Source organism: Cetorhinus maximus, chromosome 8 (genome assembly GCF_964194155.1).
Source record: "Cetorhinus maximus chromosome 8, sCetMax3.hap1.1, whole genome shotgun sequence".
Taxonomy (NCBI): Eukaryota; Metazoa; Chordata; class Chondrichthyes; order Lamniformes; family Cetorhinidae; genus Cetorhinus; species Cetorhinus maximus.
The window spans coordinates 17649439-17670304 of record NC_135886.1 but is presented as its reverse complement, the minus strand read 5'-3'; the positions used below and the strand labels follow the sequence as shown (position 1 = coordinate 17670304).

Below are 20866 nucleotides of genomic sequence, written 5' to 3'. Positions count from 1 at the left end.
ATGGGATGTGGGCATCACTGGCAAGGCCAGCATTTGTTGCCCATCCCTAACTGCCCTTGACTCAGCCCTTTTAGATGGCATTTAAAAGTCAACCACTTCGCTGTGTGCCTGGAGTGACATGTCATCCAGCCCAGGTAAGGATGGCAGATTTCCTCCCCTAAAGGACATTAGTGAACCAGATGGATTTTTACAACAATCTATGGTAGCTTTATAGTTTCTATTACTGAAGCTATCTTTATATTGCAGATTTATTAGTAAGATTTCAATTTGACCAGTTGCTGTGGTGGATCTGAATTAGCTTGGGCCTCTGGATTACTAGCCCAGTGAGATCATCACTGTGCCACTGTCTCTCCCCAGTCTGCAACTTTCTGGTTGACAGTGAACCCTATTGGTTAAAATGGTTGCGCTGATGCCAGAAGCTCATGTCAGGAACATTGTAAGGTGGAAATAGTTTGTTTAAGTTAGAGTTCTGCTTGTCTTGTGGGATCAATTTTTGATTTTCGAATTACCCAGTAGTTCACTCACCTTGTGCTGAACTCACACAGCCCTACTTGACGCTAACCAACAGGAAGATCCATACCTACCTGGACCTGAAGCATTGAGCTTTCCCACTCTTCCTGATCCCACGTTAACAGAACATTGGCCTCTTGACCCTCCCCACCAATTTCTTGGCCTGCGTTTATAGTACAAGAACAGGTTTGGGGTTACAATGAAGGTCGACAATCTAGATAACATTGTAGAGGAGATAAGCTACTCACAAGAAGGTGAAAATAATATTATGAAGATAAGAACTGTTATTTTTCCTTTGTGACTGATTGTTTTCCAGTGATAAATCTATTGACGTATGGAATTATTTACCACAAATGATAAACTCAGTGTATAAAAGAGAGCTGATGCCCACAACACGCCAGCTGCAAGATGGCAAAGCTCCTACTTGGAACAGGTAAGCCTATTTTACCATTTAATTACCTTTGCTATTGTTATAAAACTTTGTTTTATATTGAAAATGACTATATTTATTGAGGGGCTGAACCCAGCATATAGGTTTAAAAAGCCTAAACAACAGCATTTTAAAAGTGACCTAAACAGCAGCTCCTAAGATGGTTGAACATTTGCATAGACATACCCTATCAGCAAGGAGCCGGGCTGTCTAGAAATAGCCCTTGAGAATTAACATAGATGAATGACCAAACTCCAGAACCATTCACAACGCATCCAGACCTAACCAGTCTATTCAGTTAGGTGTGGACCAAACCATTAAATTGATCACTTTGGACAACGGACCCTGACTGAGTAAGGAACTCCACCAGCCATATAATTTAATAATTTTTAAACAATGGGCTTGAAACCAGCTGAGTATGACCATGTTTGGATAATTGGCCTGTTTTTTGAGAGGAGATCATGTGATGAGCAAGCTAACACTCTTTGTGTTTTAAGAAACTCCTTCATTCCAGGCCAATCAGAGTGAGATCAGAAAGGCCTCTCAGTTGGCACCCCCTCTCTCTCTCCAGCTGTCCTGCAAGTTTGTGCCCTGCCTGTTTTTTGACCAGCCACACACTGCAGGCAGCTTCTTAAATATCAACACAGCAGCTCCTGACTCCAGAAGAAAAGATGGAAATCTTCCATAAACATTTTGAGTCATTTTGATGCAGAATCTGAAAAGAACATCGAGCCCAGTCTGAAACCAACCAAAGCATCAGTCAACAGGACCTTTATACAATTGGCTTCTTTTGGAATTATAAGCAGCTTGCCCTACCATCCCTCTTTGTTAACTCACTCTCCTCATCACTCTCAACTTACACTCACAAACCCGTCACACATCCACAGGGATCTCACACCTGAAGGCTCACACACCCTCACATCTCCATTAGGCTCATTTCCTCTCGAGCTCACACCCTCATTCCTGTCCATGGCTCCGCTTACCACACAACCAGTCCACGCAGTGCCATGTGTCCCGCTCACACTCTCTCCGTTTGTTTTCGTGCAGGAGAAGCCTGCTCACATCAGCAGGGAGGGGTCCCAGACCAGGGGTGGAGTGGCCCACATGAGGTCCTCACTCACTTTAAGGAGTGTGCCATTGTGCTATCTGGTGAGAATGTGGGCCGTGCCTGTGGCAATGGTGAGGTTGGCAGTGAACACCCACCTGAGGATCCTGCACCACATCATCCCTCTCTCAAAGCAACAGTAAGTGCTCGCTCTCCTGCTTTTGACTCTGGTGCCATGCACTAATTATCTCTAGTTTGGTTCACAGGGAGCTCTGCCAAGTGACCGGCCCCTCATGTAGCCAGTCAGCTGCATCGAGGTCCTCACCTCCAGCCAGGAGGACACCTCCTCCAGTGAAGAGCTGGAGATAAGCAGCCTGGAAGACCCATCGCAGCGCTAACCCAAACCCTCCACCAGCGCAGAGACACACGCCTTGCTGGGACCTAGATCTAGAGCAGGCTCGTGTTCAGTCTGGTGATCACCGCATGAACACGTGTCTGCAGCAGGGGGTGGTAGGTTCAGCCAAGCTCCCCGGCATTCACAGGACTGCTGGGGAAGAGGCATTTGTGAGGTCCGAGTCAATGATGAACCTCTGGATTAGACCTTTGAACTCACCCTGGAGAGTCAGCTGAAGGTGGGGAAACATCACACAGAGCTGTTGGAAGCCCTCAACAAAGTTGCACGAGAATCGGAGGAGTGCGTACGTGGCTCTCTGATCAAGTGCAGCCCATTTGTGTGTGTATGGAGGTCTCCATAGGGAGGATGATGGACGCCAAGGAGACCCTGGTCCAGCAGAATGTGGAGATGTGTGCAGACCTGCACTCCAACATGAGAGCCATGGCGAGTCCCTGCACTGAGAGGGAAACGGACACCTTGTTGTCCCTCCAGGTGCTCCTTCCCCTCAGCGATCAGTCTTTTGGAATTACAAGCAGCTTACCCTACCATCCCTCTTTGTTAACTCACTCTCCTCATCACTCTCAACTCACACTCACAAACCCGTCACACATCCACAGGGATGTTAGACTATGTGTCCATGTTCTGTGAGCGGCTCGAGAGAGCCTGTGTTGTATCTCAAGAACACCTTAAAATCTCATAGAAAATTATTAATAGACAGCCAGACAAACAAGTCAAGGCCTGACCATATAAACCAGGGGACTAAGTGATAGTGTTATACTGCCAATACACAGGGTGAAACTGAAAGCCAGGTTCAGTTGCTCCTACAGTGGGGTGACGAAGATTGCTGAAGCGAATAATTTAATTGACACCCCAGGCTGTAGGAAAAAGCAAAGGGTGTGTTACGTCTACACGTTGGAGCGGTATTACACTCAGGAAGGGAACAAATAGGCAAAGGTATGCCAGGTAGTGAGGAGGAGGGGAAAGGAACAGAGAGGATGAGTTATTGGGAGGAGGAAGCCTGGACGATTCCCAAATTGAATCCCCTACCTTCCGGTTAGCCAACACTGAAAAACGTGGGAGGGTAGACACTGTGCTCTCTTATTTAGATGCAGAACAGAGAGGAGACTTAACAAAGCTGCTTACATAGTTTAAAGGGATCTGTAAGAATAAGCCAGGACTAGCTCTACACAATGTAGATATAGGAGAGATCCCTCTCAGAAAGCAAAATCCCTATCCCTTAGTTCTTGAGGAACTGATCTAGGTTCAGGATGAAATTAAGTCCGTGCTGGATCACATCCTGATGGAGCCCGGCCACAGCAGCCTGAGCTCTCCAATTGTACTTGTGCCCAATCCCAATGGCTCAACCAGGCTCTGAATTGATTACAGAAAGGTTAGTGCAGTGACCAGAGCTGACTCATACCAGACCTCTTGCCTGGAAGACTGTATTGACGGAGTAAGAAACTCCACTTACATCACAGAGATAGACTTATTAAAAGGATATTAGCAAGGTTCCTTCACCAGCCAAGCTAAAGAGATCTCGTTTTCGTCACACCGGATGCTTTTCCCAATCCTGAGTTATGCCTTTTGGGTTAAGAAATGTTCCAACCACATTCTAAAGACTGATAAAGCAGGTAGCAGTTGGCCTGCCCAATTGTGTAGCATACCTGGATGATCTGTTAGTATACAGTGACACCTGAAGGGATAACCTAGAGACCAGTTAGAAGCCCCATTCTGAATGTTACTGTTACTAATTTAGTGGTAAACCTCACAAAGAGTGAGCTTGCAAAGCTCAGGTAAGCTAGCTAGGGCACGTTAGGGGTCAAGGGTGGGTGTGGTCCAGGGCAGTGACAGTGCGAGCAATGGTGGCTTTCTCCTTCCCAGGACTAAATGGGAAATAGTGCGATTCTTGGGGATGTGTGGATTCTGCTGCATGCTGGACCAGGACTTTACCACTTTAGCCACCCCACTGACAGACTTGCTGCAGAAAAAGGCAAAGGTAGTGTGGTCAGAAAAGTGGCAAACAGCTTTCGAGAGGCTGAAAGCCATATTAACAAATGAACTGGTGCTGGCAGCTCTGAACTTTAACCAACCCTTTAAAGTGGCAATTAATGTTAGTGACATAGGGGTAGGTGCAGTTCAGCTCCAAGTTGATGAATCAAGAATCGAAAGGCCGCTTGGGTATTTCTCAAAGAAACTGAAAAGACACCAAAAGAGGTGCTCCACTGTAGAGAAGGAAACTCTAGGTCTGCTACTCACTGTCAAGCAATTTGTAATATATGTCCAAAATGGACCTATAGAGACCTTAACCTACACATATAACAACAAATTAACCACTGTGAAAAAATTCAAAATTCATAATGCAAGGAGTCTGCTTCAGTGATTGTATCACTTAAAGAAAACACGCATTTCAGGAAAAAAAGCAATGTGATACCTGATGTTTTATCTATAGTTTGATTCAGCACAAAACCATCCCAAGAGCTGTGGATAATGGGAGGCCGGGTCTAGGCTGTACTAAATTCAGCCAGTGTCTAATGTGCATGTGAATGAATGTTTGAAAATGAATTTGTTTCTATTAATTTCCATTTTTCTGAAGAAAATAATTGCAATGAAATGCTCATTTGCCCTGGTGGGGAGGTGTTTTAAACCCTGTTTTATATCAAAAATGACTTTATTTAATGAGTGGGCTGAAACTAGTGGATAAGTTTAAAAAGGCTAAATAACAGCATTTTTAGTAAATTAACAGCAGCTCCTAAGATGGCTGAACATTCACAGAGCTGTACCCTACAAATTACAAACCCACAGTAAGGAGCCGGGCTGTCCAGAAGTATCCCACTAGAGATAATCAACTTAGATGACTGTGCACATTCCTTGTGGAAGGAACGGGACAAATCCACAGTGTCCGACAAAAGCGGACAAGTTGTTAATAAAGGCAAACGCAACCTGAAGGAGCTCAAAAAGCGATTCAAATGGAGATAGCCAAGTACCAGAAACATGAAATACTATTACCATTCCTCCAAACATGACAGAACTTTCAAGCCTCAAGACCATCTGAATTTATAAAGTCGGAGACTTGAGATTGGGGAGCAGGTATAGCGAGTAAAAATTGTATTGTAATACTCCATTGGAAGGGTGGAAAGTTTTCTTTGGAGAAGAGAGGGGGATGTTGTGAAATGTGCCTGCATGCCATTGTAATGTAAAGGTGCTTGTCAGGGCAAGGGTTAATATGGGACTGGACAATAACATCGCACACAATGTAATGTATAGAGTCACATGGTATACTCTCACAGAACACTCTAGAACAGCACTCTGTAAGCAACCTACCTGCATGGCAGTAATAACTCCATGCAAGATAGTAACCTAGGACCTGTAAATAGTTAAAGACTAGCAATAAAGAGTTCATGTTTAAACATAAAACTCTGCAGGATCTCATGAATGAGCTATCCTCCCAGCAGAAAGAACCCATACCACAACATGGCTGGCACCATGTCACAAAAAAAAGATGTCACAAAACAGTTTGGATAACATATTAATTTGTGAGAGGAGATCATGTCATGAGCAACCTAACCATCTTTGTGTTCTAGGAAACAGCTTCTTTCCAGGCCAGTCAGAGTGAGACCAGAGAGAACCCCAGTTGACTCCCTCTTTCTCTCTCCAGCTGTCCTGCAGGCTTGTTTTTTGACCAGCCACAGACCTCAGGCAGCATCTTTAATATTAAGGCAGCAGCTGCTGACCCCAGAAACGCTAAAAGAAAAGGCAGAAATTCTCCACCTACATCTTTGAAATTCCTTGACGCAGAATCTGGAAAGACCATCAAGCCCAGTCTGAAACCATCTAAGCCATCAATTTACATATACAATTGACATGTTTTGGACTCTTAAACAATTCAATCCACCCTCCTACATTGTAATTAACTTCTGAGTCTATGGTCTGAAATTTAGCTTGGGTGGGCACACGTGATTGGCGGGCCCGGGACCGATCGGGAAATAGACTACCGACTGCGATCGGCCCCCGACCACGATTTCACATTGGCTGCCCAATTAACGGCCAGCCAGCGTGAAACATGTGCTCCAAAGCTCAGCACTGCCGGGGTGGGGGCGGGAAGAGGAAGGGCGATAACATCACCGTGGGCGAGGGTGAGCGCTGCGAGTGAGCTCCCTGAAGGCAAACAGCTACCTCAGGGGGCTGCAGACCTTCAAATGATTAAAGAAAGGTTTAAAAAGCTCCCAAAAAATGTCCATGCATCACAATCAAGCCCTTGAAAATATACCTAATAAAAATGCTGTCCATAGATATCTTAATTTTATTTCATAACGGAGATTTCATCCCACCCTTGGATGAGTTTTGATGAAAAACGGGAAGTCCGCCTGGCCGATTCGCCCGTCCGCCAACCATAAGGTTGGACGGGCCATGATCAGAAGCAATTACGCTGTTAATAGGCTTAATAGCCCTCTTAACTGTTGGTGGGTGCGCTTCCAACCTTTGCGCACGCCCGCTGACCGAAATTTTGCATGAGTGTGCAATGATGTTACGATGCTCCCCCGCTATCATCTCACGTGATTTTACACTCGATTGGGTTTGGGCGCGTGCCAGCCTGTGGGACATAAAATTTTGCCCTATGTGTTTGTGCATCTGTGATTGTGAGTGTGTGTCTGTGTTTATGAGTGTTTGCGCACGTGTGTGTATGTGTGTGTATGTGTGTGTGAACTCTTGAATGCATGGCCGGGAAATTCCCACAAAAGTCAATGGAGTTTTGGCTGCCTCGTCAAGTTTCCTGCATTGGGTCCTGCTGCAAGTGGGATGGGAAATTCCAGCCCATGTGTGAATGAGAGACGGAGCGTGTGTATTAATTATTTAGATCTGGAGGACAATACACAATAAAGTATGTAAAGTACAATAAATACTATTTCCTTTCCTTATGAAACTTACAAGAAAATCTGTCTGTGTGTGTCTTTTACAGTCACCGCACTTAAACAGTAAAACATTCATTGAATTGGCAAGCAAATTCTTAAAAAAAACCCTGTTGTGATCAATTGAGGCATAGAAAGAGAAGGGAGCCATTCTACCACTTCTCACACGACCTTTAGAATATTGTAAGTTTTGTTTGTAAATGAAGCCTTAGGATTTAAGTGGGGAATAGAACAAAGAGGAGATTCCCTTCTCAAGTTCAAGCCTAATTATAAAGGAATTGATTCTTTGTTGTATTATCTGAAGACGCCTAATTGTTGTGTAGCTTGCAGTCAAGTGCATGTTTTGAAAAAAACTCAAACGGCCCTTAAACAACCTATTGGAAAGTCCACCTGCTGTTCCTCCACTAAATGCTCTTTGACAGTAACATGCCTCTGTATGTTTGTGCTGTGATGCAAAATAGCATCAAAGTACAAGTGTGCAGGTGAGCAATCGTGGTCCAAGTTAATTCTCAGGTTTATGTTTTTAACAAATCCTCACGTTTTTAACAAATGGTGAAGTTAATGAGAATGAATATAGTTAGAATATACTGAGCGGTAGGAGTAGGACTGCAAGAAATTACTTTGTCTGGCACTTTTAGCAATTTAACTGACTTATGATTAAATGGTTAAATTAGCGAAGGAATGCCACACAGCTACATTGGTAATGGATGATTTGCCCCAGGAGAATTCATTTGCAAGGGTGCAGGCAGAAAGTTATTTGGCATATCAATTTCTATTCATTTCACTGAAGTATTTCCATGAGTAATCAATTGGCATCATCTGCTTGTACATGTTCTTTTCTACATTGTACATGAACTTGTTCTTTCTCAGTTTGCCTGCTTATTCCAGTTTGGTGTGTTAACATTGACATCAATTGTAGCGCTTGATATTTCAATTTTATGGAAAGCTTAATATCATTCTAATATTTTCAGATGCATTTGAAAATTGATCATCTGTAGAGTTCAATACGGCTGGTTTGTTAAACATAATCAATTGCGTGACAACTTGAAAGTAAATTTTGCAGTTTTTGTCACTTAAACTATTTTACATTAATATTTTCGAACCACAGCTAAAAGGAACATTTGAAAAGTTAGTTTTTTTTAAAAATTCATTCATGGGATATGGGCATCACTGTTTGGGCCAGCATTCATTGCCTATCCCTAATTGCCCTTGAGAAGTTGGTGGTGAGCTGCCTTCTTGAACTGCTGCCGTCCATGTGGTGTAGGTACACCCACAGTGCTGTTTGGGAGGGAGTTTCAGGATGTTGACCCAGCAACAGTGAAGGAACGGCGATATATTTCCAAGTCAGGATGGTGAGTGGCTTGGAGGAAAACTTCCAGGCGGTGGTGTTCCCATGTGTCTGCCACCCTTGTCCTTCTAGATGATAGTGGTCATGGAGTTGGAAGGTGCTGTCTAAGTATCTGAGGTAAAGTAATGATTTGGAGGATAATTTTAATGAAATCTGCTGCTGTTGTGTAAGGTCATAACATCTGGTTCAGTCTGAGACAGTAAACAGGGAGGAGTTGGCGGTAAAGTTGAGGATGGGGGCTGTAGATGATTAATTAAGTTTTGCATTGATTAGCTGCAAAACATTGTGGTTCATCCAAGGCTGTTTGTTGGCCAAATAATCTGACAGTACAGGGGAGAGGAGGGGAAGATGTTGATGAGGTCGAGCCGGGTGTTTTCAATGCCCATGTAGATCCTGAGCCCATGTCTATTGATGACCTCACTAAAGGGCAGCAAATAGGTGAGGAAAAGAGTCTGGCCAAGGATTGAGTCTTAAGGGTTTCTATTCATTCATATAATAGGATTGTTGTGAACCCTTGAACCTTTCAGCATATTTTGATCATAATTTTAACACTTATCCTATATTCTTCATTCCAGCGGTGGTCGTGTTGGCGTGCCTGGAACTGGGTAAGTCTTTGTGCTTTTCAAGCATTTTTAAAATTTTATGTAATGAGTAGAAGCTCTGTCCTGATTTTCTTTTTTCCTCACTCTCAGGCTCTGCCTACAGACTGGTTTGTTATTTTACAAACTGGGCTCAGTACAGACCAGGAGCGGGGAAGTATTTGCCAGAGAATGTGGACCCTTGCTTGTGCACACATCTGATCTACGCTTTTGCTGGGATGAAGGACAATCAAATCACCACCACTGCTGTGAACGATCTGACTCTCTACCACTCATTCAACAGCCTTAAAAACAAGTATTATTATTCTATAAATATTGAGAATGAACCTGCAGTGCTAAATATAGTTTGAGGTCCTAATTACATTCTGGTCAACATTGAAAAATTGTGCCCAATTATATGTAAATATAACACAACTGACCCAGTCTGATAGCGGATATATGGGTGAAATTGGGCTATGTTGATTTGTGTCCGGTTGGCAGAGATGAGTCAATGCCCAATGGGTCTGACAATGCCTGATGCAATCATGACATCACCATGTTGTGCCATATAAACAAAAAACACTTTATATTCATTCAACATTGCAAAAGCCTTTGAGTTGGCAGACTAAACTGACAAGTTATTTTAACTAGTATGCAACTATACTTGCCATATGTGCTAAATTTTGCACATGCATCCGAGTCTCAGAGTACACTGGTGCACAGGATGCCATGTGCCTCATGCAAAGTGCAGTGTATACACACCTGCATGTGGGCAGAAACACTGGGCTTCGGAGAGTGCTGGAATTTCCACTCTGTTCAGCAACTCAGAGTGAGTGAGATGGAATTTGCATTTTAACTATTCCAGCCAGCTAAAAAGCACTGATCAATGTGTGTTAAATATTTTCAAAAAATTGACACTACTCCCTGTTTTGTAGCCTAATAGTAAGGGATTTTGTGATCCCTGTTTTTAAACTCCTCCCTTGCCATTTGTCCTTTCCTGCCTTAGAGGACAACCAGGTAACTATGGCTGACAGGGCTCTGTTGTTGATGTTCATTCAAAGCTGCAATATTCATCTTGCCTAGCAGGATTTATGGAGGTGAGAGTGACAGCCTTTGTAATTAAGGCAACATTTGACTGACTGTGGCATCAAGAAGCCCTGGAAAAATTAAAGACATTCAATGGCATCACCTTCACTGCACCCCGCCCTCACACCCTGCCCCCCCCCCCACTCACTATCAAAATATTGGGTTTATCATTGAGCACAAACTGAACAGGTGCAGCTGTATAGACACTATACAAAAGCAGTCAGAGACTGGGAATCCTGAGGAGAATAACTCACCTCCTGCCTCCCCAAAGCCTGTCTACCATTTGCAAGGCACATGTCAGGAGTGTGATGGAATACTCTCCATTTGCCTGGATGAGTGCGGATCTAAGACTCAGCATTCAAGAAACTCCACACCATCTAGTACAAACAAATCTGCTTGATCAGCACCCAACCCACCAACTTAGATGTTCAGTCCCTCCAACACTGATGTACAGTAGCAGCAGTGTGTTCTCTATACAAGACACATTGCAACAACGAAGCAAGGATCCTTGGACTGCACCTCCCAAACCCGTGACCTCTACCACCTAGAAGGGCAAGGGCAGCAGATGCCTGGGAACATCACCGTTTGCAAGTTCCCCTCCAAACCACACAACATCGTGACTTAGAACTATGTCGCTGTTCCTGCATTGTTGCTGGATCAAAATTCTGGAATTGTCTTCCTAACAGCACCGTGGGAGTTACTGCCCCAGATCTCTGCCAACTTCTCCTTCAGGCCTCTGCCCAAAGACAGGACCATACCACAGTGTCGTGACCTCCACCATGGGTAGGACAAGAAGGCATTTCCCCAATCTACCCCAGCCAGAACTGGGATCAAATCTGATTGGCTGTGTTATGAATACACTTGCCTTGGTCATCAATTCATGGAGTGGGTCATTAACTCAGAGCTTCTGGCTCAGAGGCAGGGACACTGCCCACTGCACCACGAGACCTTCTAATACCATCTTCTCAAGTGCAATGCCCACATCCCATGAAAGAATAAAATAAAGAGATTGTGTTATTGTTAGTGGGACATCCTCACATGAACCTTATCCTCTTTCCTATGGCACATCTTGTTGTCAAATGTATATTCCGCACTGAGCCATTTCTGTTCAATTAAAATTTAGCACCTAAAGGAGAAAGCAGTAAAAAGATTAGGACAATATGGTTTTCAGCAGTTGCTGTTGTGTTGATAAATTCATTTGCTTATGTTCCTTATTCTAAAAGAACAATTTGTTCATTCTTACAACAGAAATGCAAACCTTAAGACACTCCTGTCCATCGGAGGCTGGAACTTTGGAACTCAGAAGTAAGATAAAAATATTTTATTTTAGCATTGGGCGGAATGTGCTTCTTTTCCAATTGCTAATAATGTAAAATAAGCTGGGGTCAAAGAGATACTTTTGGAAATGATAACTGTGTGATCTTTGTTAAGTACATCGATTGCCTGTTAATGAGCATACTGTGACTATGTTCATCTGTCTGTAAAATTTAATTCAAAGAATATTTATAAGATGATATTTGAAAGGATCAAATGCACCATTTTTACAAATACTTATTTTAAGTTAATACACCCAGAGAACATTGACTCATCTGATTATCAAGAGGAGCATCAATGCAACACCATGTCATAATCATATTCTTGTAAATTATACTCGGTTTCCTGGTATATTTTGAAATTGTAAAAGATTCAAACTTCTTAAAGGTTCAGTTGGTAATTACTGAAACGAAAATACACGTGTTCTGACCTTGTTTAACATTCTACTCTCCTCTAGATTCTCCGCTATGGCTTCCTCAGCAGGAACTCGACAAATTTTCATAAAGTCTGTGATTAGCTTCCTGCGCGGTTATGGGTTTGATGGTTTGGATATTGACTGGGAATATCCTGCAGACAAACATCTCTTCACCGTGTTGGCACAGGTGGGACCAAATGTACTTAATAAGATGTTTAGTCTACTAGCTAAAATAAAGCATCTTTTTGTAAATTTAAATTTCCTTTCAAGGTCCTCACCAAGAGCACCGAACCTGGGGACATGCGTAGGCCTTTGAGCTCTTCCAGCTTGTTTCACGATTCAGTGAGATCATGGTTGATCTCCAACCTAACCAATAACTTAGAGATACAGTTTTAAAAGACAGTTTCCCACAGAATTTCTGACACATGAAAATGGAATGTTCAAACGTGAAACATATGAGTTCACAGAGCAAAATAATTCAATAGCATCCTCATTAATCGCTGTTCTGGCTAGTGTGCAATAGCAGTTATCGATCTAGGCACCATTTAAATCTGGTCCTACCTCGGACTATACCCGGGATTAGATAAATTATTGTGTGATACTTGGCCAGGGGTATATTTTGTGAAGCCGGAAGATCCTTCAGTCTGTGTTTGAAACCCTGAATTTGTTGAGGATCTGTTGTTAAGAGAAATCTTATTCATTTTCAACTTCTAGGAAATTGTGGCAGCCTTTGAAGCTGAGGCGAAAAGCTCTGGAAAACCAAGAATGTTGCTCTCAGCTGCAGTTTCTGCTGCCCCTGGTTATGTTAATCTCAGATATGAGGTTCCTCAGCTTGGACAGTAAGTACCATGTTAGTTGCACATGACTTTGTATATAGAGAATTTTTTTGTACTTCTTTGTTAGTTCAGCAGGTTTTGCTAGTTAGCAGCTGAACCACCCAGGCCTGGAAAGTCCTCCGTGCAATCTCCAGTTGGTGTTGAGTTGGCTGTATCCAGCTGAAGTAATGTTAGAGGTGCCAAGTCTGTCCTTGGTGTTGCCATTCTGTCCTGTAACCCTTGAGTTAGGCCTGAATTTTACGTCCCTGGGTGGGCTTGGGCCTGACCCGAACGGGCATAAAATCGTGCGAGATGACGTAAGGCAAGTGTCCTGGCGGCATCGCGCATTTGCGTGATTTTTCATCCACGGGCGTGCGCGGCGGGTTGGAAGAACGCTCACTGAGTATTAAACGGGCAATTAAGCTCATTAACGGCCCAATTGTACGCGATTTTTTGTGGCCCGTCTAACCTTACGGGTGGCGGATGGGCCAATCGGCCAGACGGCCTTTGCATTTTTGATGAAACCTCATCCAAGAGCGGGATGACATCTCTGTTAGGATTACAAATAAAAGAAAAATCTGGGGACAGCATTTTTATGAGGTATGCTTTCAGGTGCTTGATTGTACTGCATGGACAGTTTTAGCAGGACTTTTGTGCTGTCTTTTATTATTTGGGGATCTGTAGCTCCCCGGGTCATCTGTTTGCCTTCAGGGAGCTTACTGGAAGTGTTCACCAGCAGTGTTGAGCCTTTCTCTGGGCTCATTTCACACTGGCTGGGCACTAATTGGTCAGTCAACATGAAACCGCAGTCAGAGGCCGATTGCGGTCGGGGGACTATTTCCCGTCTGCTCCCGGGCCCACCAATCAAGCGCGTCCGATGAGCACAAAATTAAGGCCTTAAAGTGCACCCACCTGGTCATCAGGTGAGGATACAATTGGGCTCTGCTTTGAATCTCTACACAGTAAACTACCTATCAGTTTGCAATTTCAAAGTTAGACATCAATAATGATTGGTTCATCATGTGGTGTCTGTAGAAATGCATTTCGAAAAAGAGATAGGAAATTGTCCAAAAAATACTTATCTAATTCTGCCAGTTTTTAAAGCAAGGTGATGGAGAGGAGGGTGAATGCAGGGAGAGGGGAGAGAGGAGGGAGTGACAGGGTGAAAGAGAGAGAGAGAGAGAGAGAGACAGAGTTTAGGGGAGATGAAGAGAGAGAGAGAGGTTGAATTTGCCTACTCGAATCTGAGCTTAGCTTCTTGCATGGTTTGGGCTTAATTGTTTGGTTCTTGGCTGGGAATATCCCAGTTATGCTCTATTCAGAAGCTGGGTGATGTTGAGAAAGTTGTACAAATGTGTCTTTCTTTCAATGAATAGTAAAATAGGAAAAGCAGAAGGTGAGTAACAGAAGAAATATTTTGAATTATGTACCTCCTTTTGCAGCATCAGGACATCCCAAAAATATTCCCAGTCAATAAATATTTTAATATACTATAGAAACACACGGAGGTCTTAGTGGTGCCTCAATGGAAGCACTCTTGGCTCTAAGTCAGACAGTTGTGGATTCAAGCTACAACTCAATTGGAGTGTCTCAGTTGACACTCCAATGCCATGCTCAGGGAGTGCTGCACTGCCGTCTTTCAGGTGTGATGTTAAACTGAAGTCCAGTATGATCTCCTAAATAGATGTGAAAGTCCCCATGGAATTATTCAGGGAAGAGTTCTCCCAGTGTTCTGGCTAACATTTATTCCTCAGCCAACAGCACGAAATCACTCTAATTGGTCAATTATTTGAATGTGACAGTGAGTGCATGTTGAATGTCATTCATCATCTGTGAGCTGCTTTGGGATATCCTGAGGCCATAAACGGTCCAATATAAGTGCAAGTCCCTGTTTATTTTCGATAGTATTAATCGTCAGAGCATATTTTTTTAATTACCATTTATGTTAGTAATCAAGATATCAGTGCCACTCAGATCTCTTCTCATACAGAACCTTGGACTTTTTCAATGTGATGACATACGATTTCTTTGGATCCTGGAATAGTGTCACTGGAGAAAATAGCCCTCTTTATCCTCTCCCAAATAACAGACACTATACCAACCTTTACTTTAATGTGGTAAGTGTTCATGTAAATAAAATCCAATCATATTTATTATTTCCAGCGGGTAACTGTTTTTAACCAGATGGTTTGCAAAGCACTTCTAGCATATACTTCAATGTTTTTGTCTGTAGAACTACACAATGAAATACTGGAAAGATCAGGGAGCCCCTGCAGAGAAACTGAATGTTGGATTCCCTACATATGGCCATACCTTCCATCTGATCTCATCCAGCTCTCATGGGGTTGGAGCCTTTACATCAGGTGCTGGACCAGCTGGGCCCTACACCAAACAGGCTGGAATCTTGGCTTATTATGAGGTATTGATACCGATGCAGCTTATTTATTCCATAAGATCTTTTATTTAATAATATGAATCAACCAAATACTGAATGCTACACTCCAAAAAACTCAAGCTTCACTGTGAGAAATTACCTCCATCATATGAACTTCCTCAAACAGATTAAGTAACATGTTAAAATGTATCATAAAAGCATGTGCTTGCTCCCCTTGTGCAGTTCAAGTGATGAAAGTACCCAGGATGGCCCAATTTTAAGACAGGCAGTTCATTCTGACATCTTCACCAAAGACACCCCCATCTGAACATCTGTCCCATGTATGAAGATCCTGCTGCCTCTGCCAGCATCACAACACATGGCCTGACTCAGCTTAGGTACCAGAGGAACAGGAGCTGAAACATGTGTCATCATACTCTGATGAACAGAGACATAATGCCACACCCTCCATCATCGGAAGGTGTTTGACTGTCCAACTCTGGCCATTGTTATCAGTCTTGTAAAATACACAAGGAGGTAAAGTGGAGGATATAATCTCTTACATCCTCAACCTCCCATCCCACACGAAATTCCAGGGTTTTTTGTACAAAGATTACAGTCAATCCTTAGCAGTTTGTGTGCCAACCCTTGCTTTATTTCCATATTTTTGGAAGGGTAAAGAAGATGGTGTTGATGCCATTAATTAAATCAATCTCTTTTTCATATGTGTGAGTAAATTCTAGATGCTTCTTTGGCTTCTTCAGTTCCTCAGATTGGAAACATGCAGTGTGAGGGATCATTGATTATCTTTTATTAAGGGTAATATTGTTCAACATTTGCTATTTATGAATAGAAATATTTTTTCAACAGCAAAAAAGAACAAGGCCTTCTTTGAGAGAAAATTAAAAGCTGAATAAATCATTAAGGGAAAGTGACATGTAAAAGCTTGTCAGTGTACATTGTGAGCATTGCAAATGATTGATCATTTGTGAGCACTGATGATTTGAAGGCTAATGTCTCACTCTTCTCACAGATCTGCACATTTCTGAAAACTGGCACTTCCGAATGGGATGCTCTACAGGTGGTTCCATATGGTTATAAAGGGAGGGAATGGGTTGGATATGACAACACGAAAAGCTTTGGAGACAAGGTATCTTTGATAAACTGATGTCTTATACATTTTATTTGGTGGTTTGGTGCAATATTTGTTGTGATATACAGCTAGTTTGTTACAATCAGCATTAGAATTAGCTTGTTATATCGATCAGTTGAATAACTAGAACATTACACCATTACACATATGACTTTTCGAGTATGCGTTATGGATGCTATATCTTGTTTTATGTGTTTTAACCACCATTTTTATTTCTGATTTAGCCTCTTAGCCAAAAGTTTTGGGTGAAGTTGATATTGTTGTCAACTCATGTCTTTGTAACCAAGATACGCTCAATGACAGAAACAAACTCACTTCCCACATACTAATATAGCATTATCAATGATATTTGGAATATCTGCTGAATGAAACAGTGTACACACAAAGGTAGCAGAGGACCTTTGGGCATTTCCAAACTTTGGAAGTCACTTTTTTTATTCAGTTGTGTTGTAAATCTTCACAGAATAACTGAATCACAGAACTGTTATGGAGCAGGAGGCTATTTGACCAGTTGTGTAGCACTGGATCTCCAGATGAGCAGTTAACCCTATGCCATTCCCCCGCCTTCTCTCTGTAACCCTGAACATTCTTCCTTTTCAGGTAACAGTTTTTATATGCTCCAATTGAACCTGCCTTCACCCACTCTCAGGCAGTGCATTCCACTTGCTGCATGAAAAACTTTCTCGTCATACTACTTTTGCTTCTTTTACTAGTTACTTTAAATCTGTGCCCTATCCTTTTTGATCCTTTCATGAGTGGGAAGTTTCTTCCTACCTCCTCCGTCCAGACTGCTCATGATTTTAAATACCTGTTTCAAATCTCCTCTAGGCATTCTTTTCTCTCAGGAAAACAGTCTCAAATTCCCCAATCTACCTTCATAATTTTCATAACTAAAGTTCTTTATCCTTGGAACCATTCTTGTGAATCCTTTCTGCACAATCTAATGCCTACATGTCTCTCCTAAAGTGTGGTGCCCAGAACTGGATGCAATACTATATCTATGGCCGAACTAGTGACTCATACAAGTTAAACAGAATGTCCTTGCTCTTGTACTCTATGCCCCTGCAAATAAATCCCAAGATACTGTATGCTTTCTAACTGTGCTCTCAACCTGTCCTGCCACATTCAATGACTTATGCACATATACACCCAGGTACCTCTGCTCTTGCACCGCTTTTAAAGATGTACCCTTTGTTTTATATTGTCTCTCTATGTCCTTCCTATCAAAATGAATTACTTCACGTGTCTTTGCATTGAACCTCATCTGCCCATTCCACCAACTTGCCTATGTCCTTTGGAAACCCTACACTGTCCTCCTCACAGTTCACAATGCTTTCAAGTTTTGCATCATCCACAGATGTTGAAATTGCGCCCTGTACACCAAGGTCTGGGTCATTAATATATATCAGGAAAAGCCAGGGTCTCACACTGACTCCTGGGGAGCATAAGGTATGTTTGGGGTAATAATTGCTTGCAAATAAGAGTTTGTGAATTAAAATTGTGAACAATGCCTTTCAGGCTGAGTGGCTGAAAAAGAACAACTTTGGAGGAGCTATGGTGTGGGATCTTGCTATGGATGATTTCTCGGGTACTTTCTGCAACCAAGGGCCTTATCCTCTCATTAATACACTGCACACTGGGCTTGGAATTTCTACAGGTAAATGTCAGGATCCTTTATACTTGGAGCTGATGACTTGTTCCTACCACAAAGTCAGCATGGACATCAACTAATAACTAAAATAACTTAGCAATTGTTTGGAGTACCCAAATTTAATTCAATTTCAACATTGTTAGAGACACAGAAATCTGATTGTTAGAATATTGCTAAGTGTCTACAAGCATAAAATTCCTAAAACAGGATGAGCCATTCAGTAAAATACTGAAACATGTAAATATGTTGTTTCGACCCAGGTTGCAGGGGTGAACTGTTTACTCTCTTCGTCTCACTCCTGAGTTTGAATTTAAAATAGAGGCACTGTTGCCAATTTAATATATATTTAACTGTGTATAGCTTGGTGCAAGAAATAGGCCAGCCAGGCTCCTTAAGTTATGAAGTAAAGAGTTAGCTTTATTGCTAAAACTCACTCAGGTAAAGATGCAGAAATGACAAACAAAAGGTTTAAAATGAACAAATATGGCCAAGTACCCAATAAGACAAAAACTTTATTAGGGTTGTAAGTTTTTCCTGTTTGGGACTATCTCAACTGCACTGTCCATAATGATGATACAAGAGACACATGACAAGAGTTGAGATTGAGGATGTTCCTAGCTTAAGCAAAGTAAAACCTACTTATGTATATTTGTATATAGTCCATTAAACCTAATAAACCAGTTATTGTCTAGACATACCAATGTCTCAGCAATCATTCCTCAGCCAGTCCAATCAACATACAGCACACACAACCCAGCAGCACCCTCCCCTGCCCAACACACAGGAAGTAAAACTCTAAAAGCAGTGCAAGAGTATCACATTTTAAAAACTTGTCCAAGTAACAAGTAGAGTCAGAGAAAAAAATTCACGGGTTGACTAGATGTTTGTTTGCATCTGAAGGGTCCTGGTCCACAGTAGCTGCTGGTTCTTGGTGTTTTTACCTGGAGACAGTGGTTTTGATTCAGAATGTCCTTCTAGAACTCTTGGCTTGTCATTTAAAAAGTTTTTTTTATCAGACAGGGTTCAGTAACATCTGCCACACATTTTATGTAATTTGACATAAAATAAAGCTATAATTAAATCACACTTCAAAATTTGCACTCCCAACAAACAGTCTCCAGGCAGAATTGGTTATGTCACAAAATGTTCTCAGTAGCCCTTACTGAACTGAATTTCTGAGAAGCTTGTTCCTGATGCCATAAGCAATTGAGTTCTACCTGAAGATTTGCAATGCAGCAGCAGCCCTTGACTTTGCAATGTTTATCTTTTGTTTGCTACTAATTTGCAAACGAACAATGAATTAATGAAATTTATTTCCATCTAGCTTGTGTTCCATCTAAAACAACACTGGCACCAGCTGTTCCTCCTACTCATGCCCCTAGTGGTGGTGGCAGTGGCGGCAGTGGTGGAGGCGGTGCCAGTGGTGGCGGCAGCAGTGGCGGAAGTGGGTTCTGCGCTGGCAAAGCTAATGGTACCTACCCTGATCTGAAGGACAAGAACAAATTTTATGAATGTGTCAATGGAGTGACCTATGTGGAGCATTGTGCTCCTGGATTAGTCTTTGATCCTTCCTGTACCTGCTGCAACTGGCCGTAATGAGAAAGCAGAAGGTAGGCTTGCTTATTAACCTAAGTAGCAGTTCAAAGCAGGCATTCTGTCGAGAATAATAATGTTGAAGTGGTGTAAAATACCAATGCAGCCTTTATTATAAGTTCTAAAGAAATGCATCAGGAGTTCAAAGTATATGGGTAAAATTTAACAAAATGCAGTTCGCTGGGTGTACAATTTCAACAAATGCTAACAATGTGCATGTCAAATGAATGTCGTTTCATTTTCCCAGTTTTGGTTGCGTTGAAATGGATGGTATGTTCTCATATTGGTGTAATTTTTATTGGTTCATGGATGTGGGTCACAGGAAAGTCCAACTTTTATTGCCCATTCTTTTTTTACCCTTGATTTGCCACCCTCTTAAACCATTGCAGTCCCCACAGTAGTCCCCTGGCATCATAGAGATCTGCAATGACAGCTTCACAATACAAGGTTACTGAGTTTTATTTCAGCCTAAGCTGCTTTTACATAAATGTTCCAGAACCTGGTTGTGGAATTGCGGAAGTCTTTGCGTGTGCTCCTAATCAGTTCTGTTGGGTGGAGATGTGTTGCTGGGGAAGAAGAAAGACGAGGAAACAAGAAAATAATTATAATTTAAAAAGGACACAATATAGAAGTTTTTTATGCTACTGATGTGACATTGAAACATTATGGTTTAATAAGAGAACACTAAAATAGTCTTTATTTTTCCAGCCTGCTATTAATCTTCGTTGGGCACCAGTGAAGCTGTAACTGGTCTTCAGTTCAATTACTGAGGTGACACTACTTTGTGGATAAAGACCATTCATGTACCACATTTGTCTCAACTGAAGATATAAATTGCAGTTTGAACAGCAAAATAAAATCATTGATTCATTAAGAAAACAGTTTGCTTGTTTTTTTTTTAATGAATGAAATTCAGCAATTTCAGTTGAAAGGAGTTCACCCACATGAATTCATTTCCAACACAGTTCAAGGCAGAAACTGGCATTTGAAACTTTGACACAAACTCAAAGCACAGCACCCTGATATCTACAATCATTCCAGCACTTCACAGGGAAAGCATTTTGGGTTCAACACAGGAAGGAAAATAGAATCAACTGAGTTTTGGTATCCCACATTCTACCGACATTTGTTTTCCCATAAAAAAATGAAACTAATAATTTATATAGTGGATTAATTAATTGTCCGTGAGGCAGATATGGGATTGGTCAGAGATTTTAATGGGCAGTTCTTTTCTGATGGAAAAATTCACACTT

At 42.0% G+C, this 20866-nt stretch overlaps 1 protein-coding gene across 1 annotated transcript; it reads left to right on the top strand.

The window, feature by feature from the left end:
• Window positions 1-918: 918 nt before the first annotated feature.
• On the top strand, window positions 919-20407 carry LOC144683471 (acidic mammalian chitinase-like). Its single transcript, XM_078546518.1, has 11 exons — window positions 919-943; window positions 9210-9239; window positions 9327-9528; window positions 11547-11603; window positions 12070-12214; window positions 12742-12866; window positions 14833-14959; window positions 15076-15261; window positions 16250-16366; window positions 17888-18026; window positions 20322-20407. Exons 1-11 carry the CDS (start codon window positions 919-921, stop codon window positions 20330-20332), a joined length of 1164 nt encoding a protein of 387 aa, XP_078402644.1. The 3' UTR covers window positions 20333-20407.
• The last annotated feature ends 459 nt before the right edge of the window (window positions 20408-20866 follow it).